Source organism: Scatophagus argus, chromosome 15 (assembly GCF_020382885.2).
Source record: "Scatophagus argus isolate fScaArg1 chromosome 15, fScaArg1.pri, whole genome shotgun sequence".
Classification (NCBI taxonomy): Eukaryota; Metazoa; Chordata; class Actinopteri; family Scatophagidae; genus Scatophagus; species Scatophagus argus.
The window spans coordinates 5,611,163-5,631,366 of NC_058507.1; the positions used below are offsets into that span (position 1 = coordinate 5,611,163).

The following is a 20,204-nucleotide window of genomic DNA, read 5'->3' on the forward strand; positions in this document are numbered from 1 at the left end:
CTGGAGTGTTGCCTGGCTGTCTGTCTCTCACCCCATCAGGGACATAGTTGGGGTCTAACGGCCAGCGGAGGCGAGGACCTGCCCCTTAATGCATTCAAGGTGATCAGAGGCTGCCTGCCTCTGCCGAGTGCTCCCTGTCCCGCTCCCTGCCCCCGCCACTGATGGCGTTAATAAGGCTCGACCCACTTCCTCCCTGGCCCTCTGTCTGATTAGATTGACCCGTGGAGCGCCGCGCGGCTCGTTAGGGTCTGCTTAACGACGTCTCCCATCGGGACCACTAATTAGCTGGGACTGTGTTGTGTTAGAGCAGAGGACTGGATGTGGCGGAGGGGGCACCCTCCACGCACCCCTGTGACGACCAATGTTTCAGTGCCGTTCCTGCAGCAGCCCCCAAGGCTCCTGTGTCCACTAACTACAAACATCTCGCTGGCCCTTGTCTCGTGGAGCTGCATGGGGGAAAGTGGAAAGCCTAGGGCAACTGCTAACATAACATACATCTTTCCTTAAAGCTTCCATTTAGAGCTGTCATTCTCTGAGGCTTGAAAATATGTTAACATTTACTGTACAACTGACAAACTGCAGAAATGTGGGATCACACATGAGGCGAAAACAGCCCAGCATGTAAACGTCACTATTTGGTTTCCATCAGATCACAGCTTTGTATCAAGCTACACGCTTGTAAGTTAGTGCAGGAAACCTACACCATACAATCCAGTCCTGCTGACTTGTAGCTGCAGCTGCTATAATTTGTCTTTTCTGACAGCCATTTTGGCAGATGATCAACTATCAACTGCGAACACACCGGACAAAGTGCGTCGTTAATTCTTGGATGCAGTGATTCAAGTTTCGTTTCCCGACCTCCTCCTTCCCCGGTTGTTCTTACCCCTCCTCCCGGTACACCAGTGTCATGGTCTGGAAGCAGGTGCGGTACTTGATCTCCCCAGGCACAGGCTGGGGGCCTTGGATGCGGCTCTTGGCTACGTCGAATGGAATGTTCACACAGGAGGAGATGGTCCCAGACACTAAGCCGATAGTAAACTTCCTCAGGAACTCCAGGGTAGGGTCCTGGTAAAGAAGAGGAGATACGGGATTAGAGAAACAAGCGCCATTTTGCTGGAGACGTTTCTAGAGTCGGCACAAATACGATGGCGCTGAACATACAGTAAGCAGTAAATAAAACTTAAAGCAAAAGAAAGGGACTGGTGTCATGGAGTTAAAATAAATGGCGAGACATTGTGTGTACATGTAAACAAAATATGAATGAAGGAGAGCATGAGGTGGCTTGTGTATATGATTGCAAAGCTGGCATGAAAGCCCTGATCATTTTATGGTAGCGGGGGGCAGATTAGTGCTTCCTGACTGTTGTGCAGCATTCTGATTGGCTGAACAGAAGCACATGTTCTTTGGGGAGCCAAGACAGAGGATTTATAAACAGGGTGCATGCAGGCAGACTGGGGAGGCATATGGGGACAATTTGGGTAATTGGGCTGTGACTCGGCACAGGGGTATTACTGTACCAAAGAAGCCCAGACTCAGAGAGCTCTGACAGCTAATTGGCCGGGATATTTTTACAAATGACAGCAGCCTCTCTGGTCCAGGCCTTTCTCAAGCTGCTGGACACCCTGAGAGTCAAGGTAAATCAACAGCTAATCCCACTTCTTCTCTTTTTTTTCAAGTGGGATGTGGGGAAGGGGGTAGCATACCCGTGGCCTAAGTACACCCATCAACCCACTTCCTAACAGCCTTAAGCAAACATCTCCTCACACATTCACTTGTGAGTGATGACGGCGTGCTATCTACCCCCTTCGCACTGTGAAAACGGCGATATGAGAGAAGCCTGAGCTCGGCCGGCTCAATTTGACTACGGGCGTGTTTGAGTTGCAAGCTCGTTGCTCATGTTGCTGACAAAAAGGGGCTTTGGAGAAACGCCACTATCAGCTCAGTCTCTGAGCCGTCGGAGGCCACAATATTTATGCTTTTCTGCCTCAACAATAGCGGTCGTTAGCCTCTCACAAACAAGATCATTCCATCAATGTACATACCGATGGATCATTCCCAAAAGCGACGGCCACAATCTAAGGAGCAAGCTATTTGGGTCATCCAGCCACATAATTATCATTCACAGAGGATGACCACTTGGTTTTCTGTACACCATGCGTCACTGGAAAAATGTTGAAAATATAGCGGGGCCTGGGCTCTAACTGTAACCTTCTTGAAAATAGTATCGTTGCCTGTTTCCAATTAGTTCATTGGAGTTAATCTAATGCTCCCGGTTTGTACATGTGGAACCGGCGTATGGTAACGTTTCCATTAAACAAAATTAACTTTTGTTTGGGCGATCAGGCCCTGCCGGATGTGTAATCTGAAACTTTGAGGATGTTATGAGGAGCAAACAGATGAGGTATTAGCGAGGCTGATCTTACAAGCTCCTCTCTGATTTTTACTTCCTCCTTTCCATGGCAGTCAGGCTAACTAATCATACTGTCAAACACTTGCAATTCCCCACTGGCAAGGTGGCTGGGACACGTGCGCATCATGTAGCCTGAAGGAAGTAAAAAGTAGGTGCGGTCGAGGTTACAAACATTGGTCATTTGGCTTCGGTTTGCATTTGTGGGCAGAAACCAAAACAGGACTTCAGGCAGGAGTGTGATCAGTGAGTGTGACTGTTGTATTACCGAGCTGGTAGGAAGAGTATCCTTCACATTGAAGTAGAAGCCAAAGTAGATCATGTTGAAAACTCCATGGCGTCCCAGTGTTGACGTTAGTCCTTTATTCAGGCCCTTCAGTCCGAATCCATCTGACCTAATTATGCGTCTTGCTTGAGCGAATGAGGAGGGTTGCTATATTGGAGAGAGTGAATTCAAAAAGAAGGACACGTGAAATGCTGTCAAAAACCCTGTCTGGGCCGTTGGAGAAAAGGGCACATTACCAACATGTTACGAGTTAAGACAGTATTTTATTTCCATCAACCTCTTTGAAGGAATCTCTGTTGGCCTGGAGACTGACTTTCACCACTTCGAAGGGATTGACGACAACAGCTTCAGTCAAGCCTGCGCCGAGGCCTGCTACAGACAGCGCCTGGAGGAGAGATGGACATGATTTAGGGGGGAGAATGTGGAGATAATATTTGGGTAGAGACTGAACAGAAAAGACAAACTGGTGTAGACAATAAGGAAGACTGTCAGTGTGTCGGCGCTAAAAGAGATGAATGCTGAATCGAGGTTTCGTTTAGGTTTTTTGTTGCTTTTTTTGTTTTAGGGAACTTGTTTTCTGAGTCTTTTTGTCCATCTGAAATGGACAATTGTTCCTGTCTGTCACACCTGTCACTCTCATGGTCATATGACAAATGTTCACACACCCACAAGACACCTGTGCTTGTTATCATTTGATGAAATGTAAGATGACAGCCTGGAGGAACGTGAACAAAATAGGAATGTGAGCAAGCTGTTTAAAGGTTAAACATGTGAGATCTTGAGCATTAATATAGCAGCAAACAAGTAAATGTAAAGCGGCGTGATGATGTTGAACATGGTGGCCTGGTAGGAAACTTCTATTACACCTAAACAGAACAGTGAGTTATGTGTCAGGAAACAGGCTATGTAGCAACAGATATATATTTTATCAGCACTGCTTGATAGTTTGACTTTCATGAGTAGTGTGTCTTCAGACTTTATTAAGTAAACCACATGCATGTTTGTTTTGGTCTGAGATGCTGGTGTGATATCTCATGGCATAAGATTCACCACTAAAAAGGTGGGAAATTTAATTCAGGTCAAATGTAAAAAATATCCAATATAAATGCATATCTAGGTATATATGGGTCTGCACATAAGTGTGTGTGTGTGTGTGCGTGTGCACGTGTGCGTGCATGTGTCCTCACAGAGAAGCGTAATGGGAACATGTCAAGATCGTGTCTGTAGCTCATTACTCTTCCTGCCTCTTTATCCTGCTGTCACAGGCCCGGGACCCATCCTCTCAGACATGCCTCGCGATGTTTACACAACCAACCAGCCCCAGTTTAATTCCTTATTTGTATTATTACTGTGTGTGTCCTCATTAATCAGAGTGAAGGCATTCAGCTGTGCCATGCTGAATGGGAGAGAGAGGGAGCCATTCAGAACCAATCTTGTAATTCACTCACACTAATGATCTGATGTGATTACACTACTTGATACGTGGGGGCCTCTGGGGGAAATGGAATTGGAGGCACTTGAAGAAGAGGAAGATGAAGAGACAGAGAGGGAGGTGGAGGACAAGGAGGAGGTGGCGGAGGGGAGCATGATGGATGGGACAGGTAAACATTTCTCCACCAATGGCTGGAATAACAAGACGAGGATATGCGTCGTGCCGGGGCGGTCTCCACGCTGCGCTACAGGTGAGCCATCCATCACGTCTGACACTTGGCTGCCACCTGAATAGGTGGTGTGTGGTGACCGCACCCCAGCAACACAAGCCTGTCTTGCTTAAAACTCTGACTCAATATAACAGAAACCAGATTAGTCAAAAAGGACACACTTTTTTTTTGTTTTTACCTTGGCTAATACATATAAAATGGTTTTGATTTTTACACGTAGTTCAGCTGATGTAGTTGTGAAAACCCGCTGATTAAAAACAACCCAACAGTAACCTTGAATGGGTCCCCCCGATTGACCCGATTAACCGCCTAAACGATCAGCATTATGGCTCTTGGATGCTCATCTTATTTGAATAAACAAAACCTACTGGGAGCTCCATGCTTATGTTTAGTGTGATGAAGTCATGACATAAGACCTCATATCAATTCATTTTGAAACAGGCTAAATTTTTGGAAAACTCAACCTGACTTGATGCTACTTTGGCCAATCACTTAACTTGTTGCTCAACTCAGAGTTACTATTATTTTGCTTTAATCAACATCATGCTGCCAGAGGGCTGCACCCGCAGGCAAAGAAAAATACTCCCAGAGATTTAAAATGGGTGCAATTCAGGCGGCCCAAAGGATGATGCTCTCCCAGTTGTGTCCTCCCACGCCAACACATTATCTTGTACTAACTGCCACAAATTTTCAAATCAAATGTGATGTAATAAAACAAGCAAAACTGTCCTGATCAAATCTCGGCTTCTATAATAAAAAAATGGCTTGACAACCTGCCAGTTACAGAGTAGTAGTAAACAAGTTTTCCCTCCGTCTGTCAGGAGGGAAGCTCACAGAGTGTCGGCTCAGACAGGAAAATGACATCATTAGTACGAGCCCGATCAGCTGATCTCCCTGAGTTTGAACTAAACAGTCATTCACACAAAAGAGCTGCCTTTTTAATCGTCAAGTCTCATACATCTAATTCCTAAATTTAACTGAAATTGGAGAGAAGAAAACCTGATTCAGAATCACATTTAGATTTGTACTACAGCCTTACAGCGTAATCTCACTCAGCAGTATGCTATGTGGCAGGGTTGGCCCTGTTGTTATTGATTTAAGGTGGTTCATGGACTGCTGACCATCTATGACTGCAGACATTTGATTTGTGTTAGTCATCAAGGATGATTTCATATGTGCTTAACACCTAACAAAAGTGTTACTCCAGGCTCTCTTCATGTAATCTCCACTTGAGAAGTTTACTTTCTTATCCTGCCCAGTGTGAGATGACCCTGTTTAGGCAGCAAACCTGATATTATAGCAGTTTTGTATCTGCCACAGTAATACACTCTCACAAATGTGTCTAACAAAACTGACTGAATGTGTTTTTAGGCTAGCAATAGTATTAACACTATGCTACAGGTAGGGTTAGCAGGTGAGCAGCCACAGAAAGAACAAAAGAAACAGTAATGAAAACCGTACGTTCACAACTCTGCACTGACAGGAAAATTTACATGAATTTGGCAGCTGAAATTATTCTTGGCATTTGTCTTTGTTTTACCAGCGTTTGGCAGGTGAGCTCAAATGCTGATTTTTGACAGTGGGTGTAACGCTCTTCCCGGTCCTGTGTGTGTGTGTGAGTGTTTGTTTATTTTTCAGGTGAGAACGTATTCAGGTGTTTCTGTGTCTAAGACTCACCACACCAGGAGACAAAGGGGTCAGATTCAGCAGCTTCTTGTATTGCTCAAAGGTGAAAAACTGCAGAGAAAGGATCGGGATAGATGAGCTGTCAGAAAGTCACAGTGCATTCATGTATACAGACACACACTCTATCAAAAACACTCAGAAAGCATGAGGAACTGGGTGGGGGTGGGGGGTATTGATAACATGATGACCATTTCTTGAAGAAAAGTGTGGAGCACACACTCATAGGGGCACACATCCACTAATTTGTTGATCTGAGCAAAGGGCAAAACGCCAGCAGAGGTGTTTTATCAGAGCTTTAATTTGCCTTAATTCGTCGCTCCAGACATTTCTCATCATCAGCCGGCTTTGTTCGCTGTGTGAGCGATTTACCCCCATCTTCTCAGTGTGAGCGCTTATTTTTAAAGTTCACACATCCCCGTCTCCAGCATCTTATTACACAGAGGCTCCACGCCAGGCATCAGTGAGCCCCCCCTGCCTTCGTCACCCCATTATGTACAAGTGTGAAGCGAGAGATGGTAAGCCTTCCAACAAACAAAATATCAAAAGATGGGGCTCAGGGGAAGCCTTGCTGTAAATGCTTGTAAGTCAATATTTGGTAGACCAACAGAACAAACAGGAGTGGCTGTGGAAGCAGACATGGCGGAGGGCGTCATGTGTTTAATCAACATATGTGAACCATGTTAGCGCTGTTGCGGTTGGAGAGTTTTCACATGGCAGTAGGACGGTTCACGAGAAACCAGAGCCTGAGCGTTGTGTTGTAGTGCGAGAAGCTTTGTGGTTTTCTTTTAGCCAACATGCACATCCTTCATCTCACCTTCACTGCTCTCTTCGGTGTTTCTGCCAGAATCGGAGGCAGGATTCCCTTGTAGAAGCCAAAGACTCTGTGGAGAGGGGGAGGAAAATGTTATGTCAGCTTATCTGATGACGCTTACCGTTTTATTTTGTCATTCAGGGCGGCCATTAGCTTTTATTCATATCTGGCAGATGTTAAAATTATTCTTGAAATTAAATTACAAAAAAATGAAACTCATGCAGAGAAACTGAGTTGCCTTTTGCATGGGGTCTGATGTACAACAGGCCTGCAATAAATCCTGAAGCCTATAATGTTAATTTTTTGTGCGGTTGAATTGTATTTTATAATACTGGCAGGCTAATATTTTCATGTATATCAAAGAGATTACACAACAGAAATCCTCCCTGTATAATTCAAAACAGCCTCAAAACTGACATCTCTAAAAACCTAAAGAGAGAAATTGGCTGTTATTAACTGACTAAATTTGGTAGATGAACTGGTAATTGGGTGTAGTTTTGGTTTCATGTTGACAAAAGGTAATGCAGACTTTTCCAGTTAAATACACAAGTTAAGGAAGTTTCAAACATTTGCTCTCTGATTTTCATATTGCAGAGTAATTAATGGGCACCAATGGCTGCCTGGAAAATATGTCTAACAATCTGTCGTATTGCACACAGTTTATAAGTGGTCACCACAAGTGTTAAGTATAAATGATCTGGAGTGAAAGAGAAACAAAGAGTGCAGACAAAACTACCCTAAACTTACATGTTAGCTCGACAGCTGTGAGTACTAACAAAAACCATGTGTGTTGTTTATGTTCATCTCGATATTGTGAGGTATTTTCTTACATGTGAATAAGCAATAAATATTGCATGCATTATAGTGAACATCTGGCAAATATCCAACCTTAAACAAAGCTCAATGCGGTGCGTGAAAAGCGACTAGAAAAAGCTAGGAGAGCTCTGTTCACACATTGTGAGCGTGGTGTAGTCAGGCAGTGTGCGTTCGCACTTCAGAGGAGTGACTTTGGAGGGAGTCCTGAAGGGAGGAGGTGGGATTTTTTTTTTCAGTTGGTTACTTTCAAAACCACTCTTACTTTATTTTCTAACACTTTACTTAAACGCAGCATTTTAAATACATGATTACCGCAGGAAACTACCCTCTGACAATACTGACTATAGACTTCAGGACTAATATCAAGCCCACAAGATGGAAGCAGAAAGTATATTGCTGCTGTTTTGGCAACATCACTAACAGGATGTACTCTGGAACCACAAACCCTGGCAAAGACATTCTCTAGGAATCTGCGGAGGAAGTGATTTAAGAGTTTATTTCAGTATTTGATATACTGGACGTTTCAAAAGATGGTAGCTGTATAATTTTAGTCAATTTGGTAGTTTGCCTTTGCTCAATCATATGTCCAGCCATGATTTAAAGGGTACTTGGAGGCAGGAAAAATAATAAAATGATACAGTGAGTTATGTATATAGAGATGTATGCCTACATTTTACACAGTCTGTATTTTGTAAGCAATGTGTTTTATGGAGTATATTTACAGAGTAAATGGACAGTATGGTTAGATTGCTAGTTTTATGCAAATTCCCTTTTAACACACTAGTTACAGCAAACATAAATGTGAGCGGCTGTTTCTAAAATGTAAACAAAAATTTTCTGAATCTTTCAGAGTTAGGGGTTATCCTACTGATTTTAAACAACAAAACATGTTAACAAAATCATGCACTTATCTAAAACTGAAGTGTTTTTACTGCTGTGGGTAAATCAGGGGAACTTAACATGAGAAGAAGTTATAATTTCCCTTTTTTTAAAAAAGCTGTTGGTTGACACTGAACACATGAAAGTGGAGGTTTCCCACAAACACATGACCTGTCCTGGAAACATACATGTAAGAGGATAGTCTTATGTTTTCTGTTTTGCTAAGAGGGCACATCGCATGTTGCGTATACATGCAGAAGTGCATACATGTGCATACCCCCCCCTGTCAACTGAGTGAAAACATGGGTGGAATAGTTCATATGTCAGACCCTGGCAGATGATGTCAGACAAGTTGCCAGTCAAGGAAAATTACACAGGTACAGGTACTCGCCACAACCTTCTTTCTCAAACCATACCTGTCTATGCCATCAATGGTAACAACAAATAAGGGAGAAGTACTATCTGTGCTTCGGGCCCTAGGTGTGAAACATGGCACACCTGAAGGATTAGACACCATTGAGTCATTGGCTGTTGTGAAGACAACAAACTGTGACTGGCAACAGCAAACTACTTTCCTTCTGCTCTCATTCTTTAATGTTGTTTTAAGAGGACAGCATAAAAGTGAAACAGGTACAACAGGTCTCAATCTTTAAACAATAGAGAGAGTAAACACATCTTGCTCTCACATTTTGAAACTAATAAAAGGTGTTCAAGACACTGTAGGGGTCAATTAAGTAATCAACTCCACCCTCATAGATTTCTGCAACCGACCAAATGGTGGGAATAAGTCAGGATAACAGCTGCTAAACATGTACCCCACACAATGCCTACACACTATGTGGAGTTTTTCTGAGTTTTTAAAAAAGATGTTACGGCGAGTGCCATTTTGAAGCATGTCCAACAGTGACTTCAGACTGTGAACAATATGACAAACAATGTGTCTATTTACAGAACTGAGGGACAAAGGATCCACAAAGCTGTAAGAGTGCCAGAATTAAATTTCGCTGCGGTCGCCAGCTGTCAAACGCTTTTCAAATTTGCACACTTCCTTGTCCTCAATGAGGATTGGTGTAAAATTACAAATGTATTTTTTGAAAGAGGAACAAATAATTAAATGCTGGTGGTTGGTGAAATTGACAAAAGGATTTGAAGTCAGTTATTTTTTTTTTCTTTTTAGTTTTAAATATGAGAATATCCCCAGTCCATGTTTTTCTCACTGCCAGCAGACCAGCCAAAAATAACAAAACATTAATGAACTAACAAACAGTCAAAAATCTTCTTCGTTCTTGAAGCCTGATATGAATCATTCCTCTGCCGCAGAGCTCCATCAGTGAGCCACGCTGTTGCACTGCGTGGCATCTTCCTTCATTATGATGAGATCTGTGGATTATCTGGAGTCAGTTCAAAGTACACGCCATCTTGAAGGAAATATGTATCAATCCGCAGCTAAAAACAGTCCCCAACAAATTTATTCTGTTTGAGTAATGTTTGTTAACAAGGACAGAGCTCAGCTGTTATAGGGAATTATAGCCTTTTTTTTTTTTTTTAAATTTCCAAATGACAGTGAACATTCATTATTAGTTCTGAAGCTGCACATCTTCACAAGGAGCGAAGCTACAGACAGGAGACGAAAGAAGACGGAGTGTACTGACAGTTGCTGCTTTTGGTGTCTTCACAAGATGTGCCAACTACAACAAAAATAAAGACTATCACCAGTCTTGGTTTAAGTCGTCAAGCCAATTCAAAAATTAAGAAAGTCAACATCAAAATTGCATAATATATGTGTGAACATGCCCAGGATCCCCACAGGGAGGGCATCCCTTTCCACTTAGCTGCCTACAGACAGAAAAAGAAAGTAAAGGGGAGTGCGTATTGATAGTGAACACAGGTATGTGGACAAAGAGGACAACGTGGCGTGACCGACTATATCCTGTGAACAGTGGCACCAGCTCTGTTGTGGCAACATTCTCTACAAGTCAACAGAGATGATCTTGGTTGATTGGATCCAAGTGTAAATATTTTTGCTGCTGGCACACATTTCCACAGCATATATCCTGAGAAGACTAGGCCATTACAGTGACGCAGAACCCACAGAAACAAGGCTGCGTTCCAAAAACATCACCGAACCAAAACTAATTATCAAAATATTTCATCAACACCTGAAATTACACAAATGCTGCTGCCTCTGGGTAATTGAGCCATCACGATAATGCTGGAGTAAGGGATTATGGTTGAGGAAAATCCCTCTTTGAAGCCAGTAATTAATCCCTCGTATCGTTTGTGTACACAAGTTATTTCAGTCAGACGGAAGACCCTTCCCTCTGCTCTCTTTGTCCATGCAAATGGTGGCCACAGATTTTCCGGGTGTGGTCAGGCTGGAGAGCCACCAGGTGATGAAGAAGGAGTGAAATTTGTTACAGAACAAATATGTCCTCCAGTGAGTGGCCATCATTTGAATCCTAATTTGATTTCCAATGTAAAGTACACACTAAGTCCCTTTTTGGCTTTCCTAAACAAATGTCCTCCTGACAGAGTGAGAGAAGGGTGTGTGTGTGTGTGTGTGTGTGTGTGTGTGTATGATTTGTCTTTGATTTTCATAAAGCTTTCCTTTTTAACAGCCCCCATCCATCTGGAGAAGAGTAGAGCCACACAGACACGACCAATTAAATAAACTGACCAATCACATCCACTGAACACAAACACTGACTTATTAACAAAAAAGAAGTGTGCATACATAAGGTTACAGGTCATCTGCGTTAAAAAAACAACAACAGGTCTCCAGTAAAATCACTTTCTGCGGCAGATTTTCAATTTTCACGGCTATGAGGAAATCCGTGGAAACATGAGCAGCCCCGGGGAACGTTTTAACACGTAAACAACCGGCATGCTTCATCTGCAAATATTTCCACTTTCTCAGTGTCTACTGTAACCTTGACTTTGCCACTGACAGGGACAATACAGCAGAATGACCAGTGGTCAGGATTCACAGAGGAAAGGCTCAAAACACACACTTCCCTACTTGCTGTATCATTCAACACCATGAGGTAAATATGATTATTAATTGAAGTAAGTACAAAAAAGTTGCATAATATGATCAAATGGGATATTTATGGACTTCATGGAGAACTTCCTTTACTGCTGTGACATGATGAACCTACAGATGTTCATGGTGGTAAAATATTCACATTTTGGTGAATCTGATGCAATCCGCATGGTCAAATCGTGGATTACAACATTTTATAAAGCCCAAATAAAGAAAGTATAACTGTGCAAGTAAATCAATGGCTCAAACGTGGAATCCACATTTTAATAAAGAATTGTTTTCAAACAGCTTTTCAAAGTGAGAGCTACTGCGAAAAGAAGTGTTTGACATCTTGTAAAATATTCTTGTTCACTTGCTGAGAGTCAGAGGGGAAGATCAGCAATTATGTCTGTACCATAACTATGCAGCTGCAACCAACAGCCAGTTAGCTTAGCACAAAGACTGGAAACAAACAGCGAGCCCGTCCAAAGATAACAAAATCCACCTCTAAAGCTCACTAATCAACATGTTGTATCTTGTTTAATCTCTACAAAAACTGAGGCGAAAACACAACAAGTAATTCTTGGCAAAGAAGTCTGTTTCCCGAAATGTCAAATAAGTCCTTTAACATGATGGCTGCTTCATACAAATCATGCCTGTGTAACTGTAGTAAAACATATTTTAAGTGGTGGACATGTAAATCTGCACTTCTTCATACTTGCATGAGTGTAGATATTTTTTGCATGGGTGGTCCCAGCTGGAGTTAAACCCCACCCCCTCACCCCCTCGACCCTGCACTAGTTCTAGGCATTAGTCATTGATCTAGTGTACGCAGGCCAAATCGCTCAGCTGTAATGCATGGACCCTTTTAATATTCCTGTGGCCATACTTTGGGTCCCGACTCAGGCTCTGGATACCACACTGGTAAAGAATGCTCGAGAATAGAGTCTTTTTGTTTCCCACCAGACGGAAACACTTAACACATGCTCATGCTGCTACACCCTCATGCAAGAGAAAAAGGAGCGTGGCCTGTAAGGCAATACACCAGCCAAGCATTGGTGAGCATAGTTCACACTGTCACACGCTTATGAGCACAGCTACACGATTTCATGCTCTATTTTCCGGATTTAATAACAACCTAATGTAAAATTTTGACTTTCTTACAAATAATCCACACAGTAACAGCCACTTCTTAGCTACAAGTGTTTAAATTGTTTCCTGCTGCTACATAAAAGGTTAAGGCTTCAGACTGTCTCAAAGATGGTGTCACACATGTGTACATTTCCATGTCTTTCCTCTGTTTAATCACCGAGCTTGAGCTGAGAGCTCAGGTTTCCTCCCTCATCACCTCAGAGAGAGAGTGAGGCCTGGTGTTAGCTCGATCCTGCCATGAGCTGACGAGGGATGTTTATTTTTAATAATAATTCAACAACAGTGGGCCCTAACACCATTTGTATAAGTTAAAACTAAGTGGTTTGGCCTTGGGTAATCCACAATGTGCTACTGGGGAGTGATTACAGCCTAAGCAAAAATATACTGTTAGTAATAACTGGCCAACAAGAAAGTGGATCTTCTGCCCATGGGGACACTTTGACACATTCCAGGGCTTTGTTACATGAGCCTGCAGTCACATACCTGTCATAGTTGATGGTGCAGATGCTGTGTAATTTGGCAGCCATTATACTGTGTCAGAGTGTTTTCTGGAAATTCATGAGGACCTACTCCCAAAAGACACACCCCAAAAGCATGCAGGCACAAAGGTATTAAATTTCACATGAAGTGAAATTGTGAGAGTGTGTGTGGAGTGAAGAGGGCGTAGCTACTGTAGCAGGATAGCCGTGTCTGTTGAACTGCGGCCAGCATACGATTTCCAACTGTCACTAGCTGGCCTCTCTCACCGTGCGCTCGCTCACACCTCGCAGCAGATCAACTTAATATCCGCTGTAAAGCTGTCGACTCGCCGTAAACAGAGCGAGTGGCAACCACTTTCTCCTGCACCTGCACTGTCTCACAGTCCTGTCACAGGGCAGGAAGAGGAGGAGGGAGCATGGCCAGAGGGGACTGTCCTTAAGTCAGTCCTTAAGTTTTACATTTAGGTTTTAGGACAGTAACAGCTGGACTCTTGTCCAATGCAACTTACTTTCTATTCCACACTTCCACACACAACTTTTCCTTGCATTACTGTCGATGATGTGGATGCTAAAAAATATGGAAGCTACAAGATCAGCACATATAAGTTAAATTAAATTATAGTGTAATTCATATTAGTCCATTTATGAACACTCTTGCACTTTTTCATCTGAGGTGCCCTTGTGGCCTGTTGCCATTGAGTGTCTTTTCACACATATTTCATTTTTGTATTTTGTTATCTTTCATAAAAATAAAATGTATGTATTTTGAATTGAATTGTTAAAATAAAATGAATGCCTTAACACTAAACCATATGCCATCTCCGTCAAGAGGGAGAAATTACTCTTTTCCCTTCACACAGGAAACAGGAAGACTGATATCTTTGGTGCTCAGAAGAAACTACATCTAACCCTTGATCTCATTTTGGCGGTAACTGTGCAGTATAACCTACCCCTCTTTGCGGAAGATGGTCCGGAAGCAATCACCCAGGCTCTTGTAGCTGGTGGGGTCGCTGGTTCCCCTTTGGATCTGAAACCTGCAATGACAAAATTCTCATTAAGCTTCTATCACTGTGAGTACCAGCAGCTGTGCTTTCAAACTTGTGTCTGTATTAGATATGCACTGTGACACCTGTGTGTAAAATACACTTGGAACAAATGTGATCTTATCATAAATGAGCTCATTTCCCTCCTTATTTTCCTCCCCTCTGCCTTTCATCCCCTGTTTTTTTCCTGCTCTGCTAAGATGAGAGGCTCCTTCCACCAGGTCCAGGGGGGGAGCTCAAACATTTATTTAACCCAACCGATCCAATTAGCCACCCGTCTCCCCAGGACCAGGCCTTTTGCAGCAAGCTTGTCAGTTACTAACATGCTAGTAAGCCAACTGTAACAGCTCTTCAGTTACGTGTAAATTTTTAATATGATGGCGCCAGTCGAAGGACTTTTTGTTGTATAGCAAACACACTGGTACCTCCCTATTAAAGGCTGCTAAGCTGCATGTAAATCTTTTACATGATAGACCAGTTGGGGGTGAAAGAATGAATGTAAATGCTGCCTGTTAGACATGAAGAGTTTCAGGTACTGAGACGATAAGAAGAGATCTCATTATATGTTGCCACATGGCGCAGACATACTCCAAAAGAACCCACCCCCCAAAAAAAACCACAAACATGTTTAACTGAATGGCCTAATGAAATAATGCAGTGACTTTAGACCGGCTAGTCTGAGCAATTAAAACTTTAATCAAAACTGATTTTTTCCACGAATAGTAAAGAATATCATGGATTCTGAGAGCAGAAACTGAGGCGGAGGTGAAAAGAGTAGGAAGGAACAAGACAAGAGAAAGATTCCCTCCTCATATGGCTTCAACTGCCAGGTCACAAGGTCAGCAGTAAGTCGTCCACGCGGGTGCCTGATGGGGCCATAAAGGGCCCCCGGGTTCCAGTGGAGGGGGAGTTTAGTGGGGTGAGGCCCTTTCATATCGCTAACAGATTAACATCTTAGAGGGGTGTCCCTCAAATCCTATTTGGTGGATTCCCAAATAGCTTGTAACCCGTGCCTGAAAACCAGTTAAAACAGCATAATAAATAGATGTCTGACACCATATTAAAGAGAAGAAGAAAAAGAAGGACTGGAGGTATGAGGGAATGGTGTAATAAGGGGTATTGGGGGGGGCACAGGGAACCCGGAAGATTTAAGACTACTGGGGCTTGTAAACATATTCAAATCTGGCTTAATTAAAGGCATATGATGCTGGAGTCAAGGATGGAAGGGACCCTGTCCCCTGTCTCCCCGTCTCCTTTGCTCCTCCTGCCTCAACACGAGCCGGCCCTGAGAGAATGGGGTTGGCAGGACCATGGTCCGGTTCCAGCCCCCTGACTCCACTCGTGACCCTGGGGTCACCTCATTTCCTCATGGCCCTCTCCTACCCCACCATAAAAGCCAGGGACCAAACAGCAAGGCCCAGGGAGTGGGAGATAATAGGGAGGACCACAAGAACTTGTGGCAGCAGGGAAACCATCAGGCCCCTGGCTAGGAAGCTGCTAATGTCACTTTTCATAGCACGCAACAGTGGAAAATAAGATTCAAAGCTTCAGTCAATCATAGTTGAATGTCCTGTTTAGAGGGTTTGTACACAAAAAAGCTCAAGTTTCCATTAATAAGGCCTCAGTGATGATATGCTTGTTGGCTGAAGAAGAGCACAACATAGCCTCCATGGCTCTGGCAGACTCACTTGGCCTTGGAGTCAGTCATGCAGATCATAAACTCTGCAGACAGAAGACTCAAGGAAAACCCTGGGGCTTCTTTAAAACGCACTGCTCGAAGCATCTCCTTCAATCATCAGTGGAGTGGAGATACAGTATACTCAGAGGTGATGAGATCTGCGAGTTCATCAAGAGTACCCCTCCTTTCATTTCCTTCCCATATCCTACTCTCCCTCTGTTTATGTTTTACAGGCCCAGAGCTGCCCAGGTGAGGGTGAAGGCGAGGGCAGGTTGGTGCTTCTGTGAGCGAGACAACGGGGTAAATAATCCTGAAGACCTCGTCCACCTGACCTCCACTGCCTATAAAAGTACAACCTCTAGGCGTCCACAAAGAAGTCAAAAAGGTAAATGAAGGCGAGTTCTTTGTATTTTTATGGACAGGAGTGAGGTGTCTGAGGGCCTTGCGAGGCCGTGTCCGCTCCCAGACCCCAGTGGTAATGGGCTCGAACCAGGGACCAACCAGGCGGGCTGTCACCTCAGAGAGGACGAGATGTGGAGGTGAGGCTCATTAATGACGGTGTTTAAAAAACGCCTATGGGAAAGAGGTAAAGGGGTTATTGGGTTGATCAAAAGGCAGACGCTTGACGGGCCTTCTTTTAAAAGGGGCAGGCCATGCCTTTTAGGAGATCTCTTAAAAAATATGCACTATTAAACACAGGGTATTCCCTTAGTGGCTCTCAAGCCAATTTTGACATCTTGCTCATTTTAAAATTTAGGGTCTAATAATGATGATAAGAAATCACATTTATAGCTATTCAGACAGATCGGCATATAAATTAACACCCTATAGAGAAGTAATGACCTAACGTACAACAGGTATGCCATCTATTATACTGCAGTATTTCAAATCGTGCAATTCTCTCTAAGTTCGAACATTATGATTTATGTGTGTTGCTCTGTATTTGGACTGGTTGCTACAGAGAGAGCCTTGATCTTCTCATGTGTTCCCACTAGGAATGCAAAGTGCTTTGACAAAAGAGAGAGAGAGAGGGAGAGAGACAAAATATATGATTGAAGAAAAAGAAGAACTGAATCACCAGGGGGAAAGTATGAAAGCAGTTTCTCATGATGGATCTGAACTGCATAAGACAATCCAGAAGGCAACATAAAGAGGGAAATCTATTTTTTACAGCCAGACAATTAATTTTAATGAGTAGGATCATAAAGATGGTAGAAGTCCATTGCATTGCTACATGAGGTTAAGAGCACTTTTCCGACCTAAATGGTCCAACATGGCAAATGCGTCCAATCATGACTTTAGCCATTCAAATGTGTTTGGAGGGGGGAAAAAATGTAACCAAAAATAAAATGGTTCCCTTTTAGTCCAATAGTTGCTTGTTGTGACAATTCATTGGTGGGTGATGACGGACTCTCACAGAGTAAAAAGTATGTATGACTAATAAAAGAGCACAAAAGATTTATGACTTGGTGTCTAGCTCTCGCAGTGTAGCCATGAACATGCTTGTAGTTATTTCTTTAAAAGGGATACAGTCCCCATTTCTAATGATATCGAGCTCTTTTGCTCCTTTGTGGTTTGCGCTTACTGTAAGTTGCTTATGACAAGAGCGTCAAATGAGTGTAATGTAATGTTGATTTCTACTACGTAATAACACGAAAAACAAGCAAGCAAACAATACAAATACTGATAGAGTGAATCAATGACAGAACTGTTGAAGGAAAAAGTGCTTAAGCATGGCGGGGGGAAGCCAATAAAGACAGATCTTTTGGAGAGGGGTACAGGAAAATAAAGCTGAGGGGAAGAAGATGCAAGATGGGAGCAGAGGGGAAGTGATAAACTTTCGGTGCTTGTGACATGGTAGACTGCCAGAGCTTGAGGTGGACTAGGGCAGGTTGGGTTACACCAGCACCACAGACATACTGGACTTGGAGTAGTCCAGGTTGTGTAGCAGGTTGCAGTGTGGATAAGAAAGGAAAAAGTAGCTGTTAATCTAGCGCCTTTCTAACCTCGATAAAACTGACTCCTCTGATTCCTTATGGTGATGTTGGGACCAGTTTGCCGGTCCAGATGTCTGCTCATATACTGTGACCTCTGTGACCCAAGATCAGCCTGTGTTACCGTGGAAGAGCAGGAAAAGAGCTGCATAAAACAGCACGAGGACAGACGAGGCAGGGCCGGGCCAAGACTGAGACTCAGATGTTTTGAGCATTACAAGCTTCTCGTTGACTGACAGATCACTCTATATGTTACAGTCGACTGTAGCAAATTTAGAAAGCCGCTAATGCTCAAGTGGAGCAGATATGCGGAAAAAATGAGTAGTCTTACTGACATTTCCAGTAAGTGGTTGCATGACAGAAAGGATTTCTAGGGTGTTTAAAATGGGGTCTCTGAACCTCTGCCAAATGCTGTTAACTGAAATTATGGTGCTAATGTCTGAGCAATAATTTTAATTACAGCATTTATATATATAACACATATAACAGTGAAAGTAAGGAAAAAATCTTTTTCAGCAGTACTGCAAGTATTCCTCAGACACTTCTCTTTAACGGGAACAGAAGCAGACTGATTCACAATCTCATTGTGGGAGAAAGATTCAAATCTGGCTGAATGAAACGGAGGAAAACAGAAGCCATGACAGATGACGGTAGGCCAGACAAGCTAGGTCAGGACTGCCCAGTGACAGACTGATTCAGGCCAGCGACAATAACAGCCACTTTGATGCTGCAGGATTCTGGAGACTCCCCTGACAGCAGGTAACCACTGGCTGTAACACAGTGCGCTCCAGACAGAAGGAAAGTTCCCTGCATGCTTCCAGAGGAAAACTTGAGAGTCCCTGTAACTACAGTGCACTAACTTGTCTCAGCTCTGCCTGGAGAGGCCAAGGCACAGAACTCTGCAGCGCCGTGATACACAGATGTTAAATAGTCTTAAATCTATACAAACACTGACAACATGATGCGTTCAGGTGTTTGGGGTCTCTTATTTGGGAACCATACAATATTGTTTTGTAGCAGACTGATGAGTAGAATGTCGAGAAACCATCTTCTTCTTCATTGTTTTGCTGACATATACATCTTTCTTGGGCAAGTGCTACTATGCTGTCCTCAACTGGTACACTCAGAGTGAAGACTTAAGGCCAATGGAGACTATGGATAGCTTTATTAGATGCCAACCGGGCACTAGAAGTTTTGTCACATCAACTTGTCAAGCAACTGTGATACCGGCGCGCAGTGCAGCTAGGCCACATAGTGATCAAGTGCAGCTCACGTGCATGCACTCTTGCCAGAGTGACAACATGTTTTTCCTAGCTTGAAAATGGCATTACGATTAGCTCACTGTTTGCAAGAGGTTGGAAAAGGAGTGATGGAGGCTGGATGAAAGATGTACAAACATGCATGTGTGAGATTGAGTGTCAAACAGAAAGAGAGATGGGGCAGCGGGGGGCAGCAGCGCTGTGGTTGCAGCACAGTCAGGGTCGAGTGAAATCAAAGCACACAATGCCTCCACTCTGTAATTAGTGTGCTGGAATGTGAACCCCTTCACTGATAATGATTACAGGTGCTCCAGTAAGATACACACACACACACCTACATGCACATCTGCTCTGTATGTGTACCTTCTCTATCTATAGCTGAAATCTCTCATTTAGAAATCCATGTGTGACTACTAGCTGCATCTGAGTAACTGCAGCAACATCGGTCACGATGTTGCTGCAGTTACTCATTTAAAAGTTTTCTTGCTCTTCACATTTTGCCTTTATGAGCCGTAACATATTATGCGTCATATACTTGCGTGGACAACCAGGATGTCACAGCTTTAGGTATAAATATCACACTATTTGAGAAAACAGAATTGCCAAATTGTCACGTTTTTGACTGATTTGAACAATTTATTTGATTTGTTACATTACGAGCATATTCAACTGATGAAGGGGACTGAATTTTAGCAGCTTGTAAATGGCAGCGAATGTTGCATTTAGACCTACTGATGGGGAAGAACTGAAGTAATACATAACACATACTCAAACTTTATGAGATATGACCACCTTCTTTGAATACTTTGTTGTACTTTGACACCACTTCTTGTCATGATGATGACAATATTTAACATTTTCAATCTGATCAGATAAATAATTTAACTGAGCCATACTTGTGTTGGACAGGAGGCAGGCGACTGAGGCATCATCTAAGAGAGTACGAGTGCTTGTGCACTAAAGCGATTCGCGGTCTGCGCTCGGTTTATCCTGCACGCACGCGGCATGTGTTAGGCTTTACACTGTGAGTA

The 20,204-nt window shown here is 43.1% G+C and overlaps 1 protein-coding gene across 2 annotated transcripts in view; it reads right to left on the minus strand.

The window, feature by feature from the left end:
- Positions 1-20,204, minus strand: part of slc25a21 (solute carrier family 25 member 21) — an 83,234-nt gene that overhangs the window by 579 nt on the left and 62,451 nt on the right. For both annotated transcript variants that reach the window (XM_046412127.1, XM_046412128.1), the window contains 6 exons: positions 14,150-14,233; positions 6,855-6,921; positions 6,032-6,091; positions 2,971-3,078; positions 2,676-2,840; positions 884-1,065 (listed from right to left, as the gene is read on the minus strand). In XM_046412127.1, coding sequence (XP_046268083.1) covers positions 884-1,065; positions 2,676-2,840; positions 2,971-3,078; positions 6,032-6,091; positions 6,855-6,921; positions 14,150-14,233 — 666 coding nt within the window. The remainder of the gene's footprint in view (positions 1-883; positions 1,066-2,675; positions 2,841-2,970; positions 3,079-6,031; positions 6,092-6,854; positions 6,922-14,149; positions 14,234-20,204) is intronic.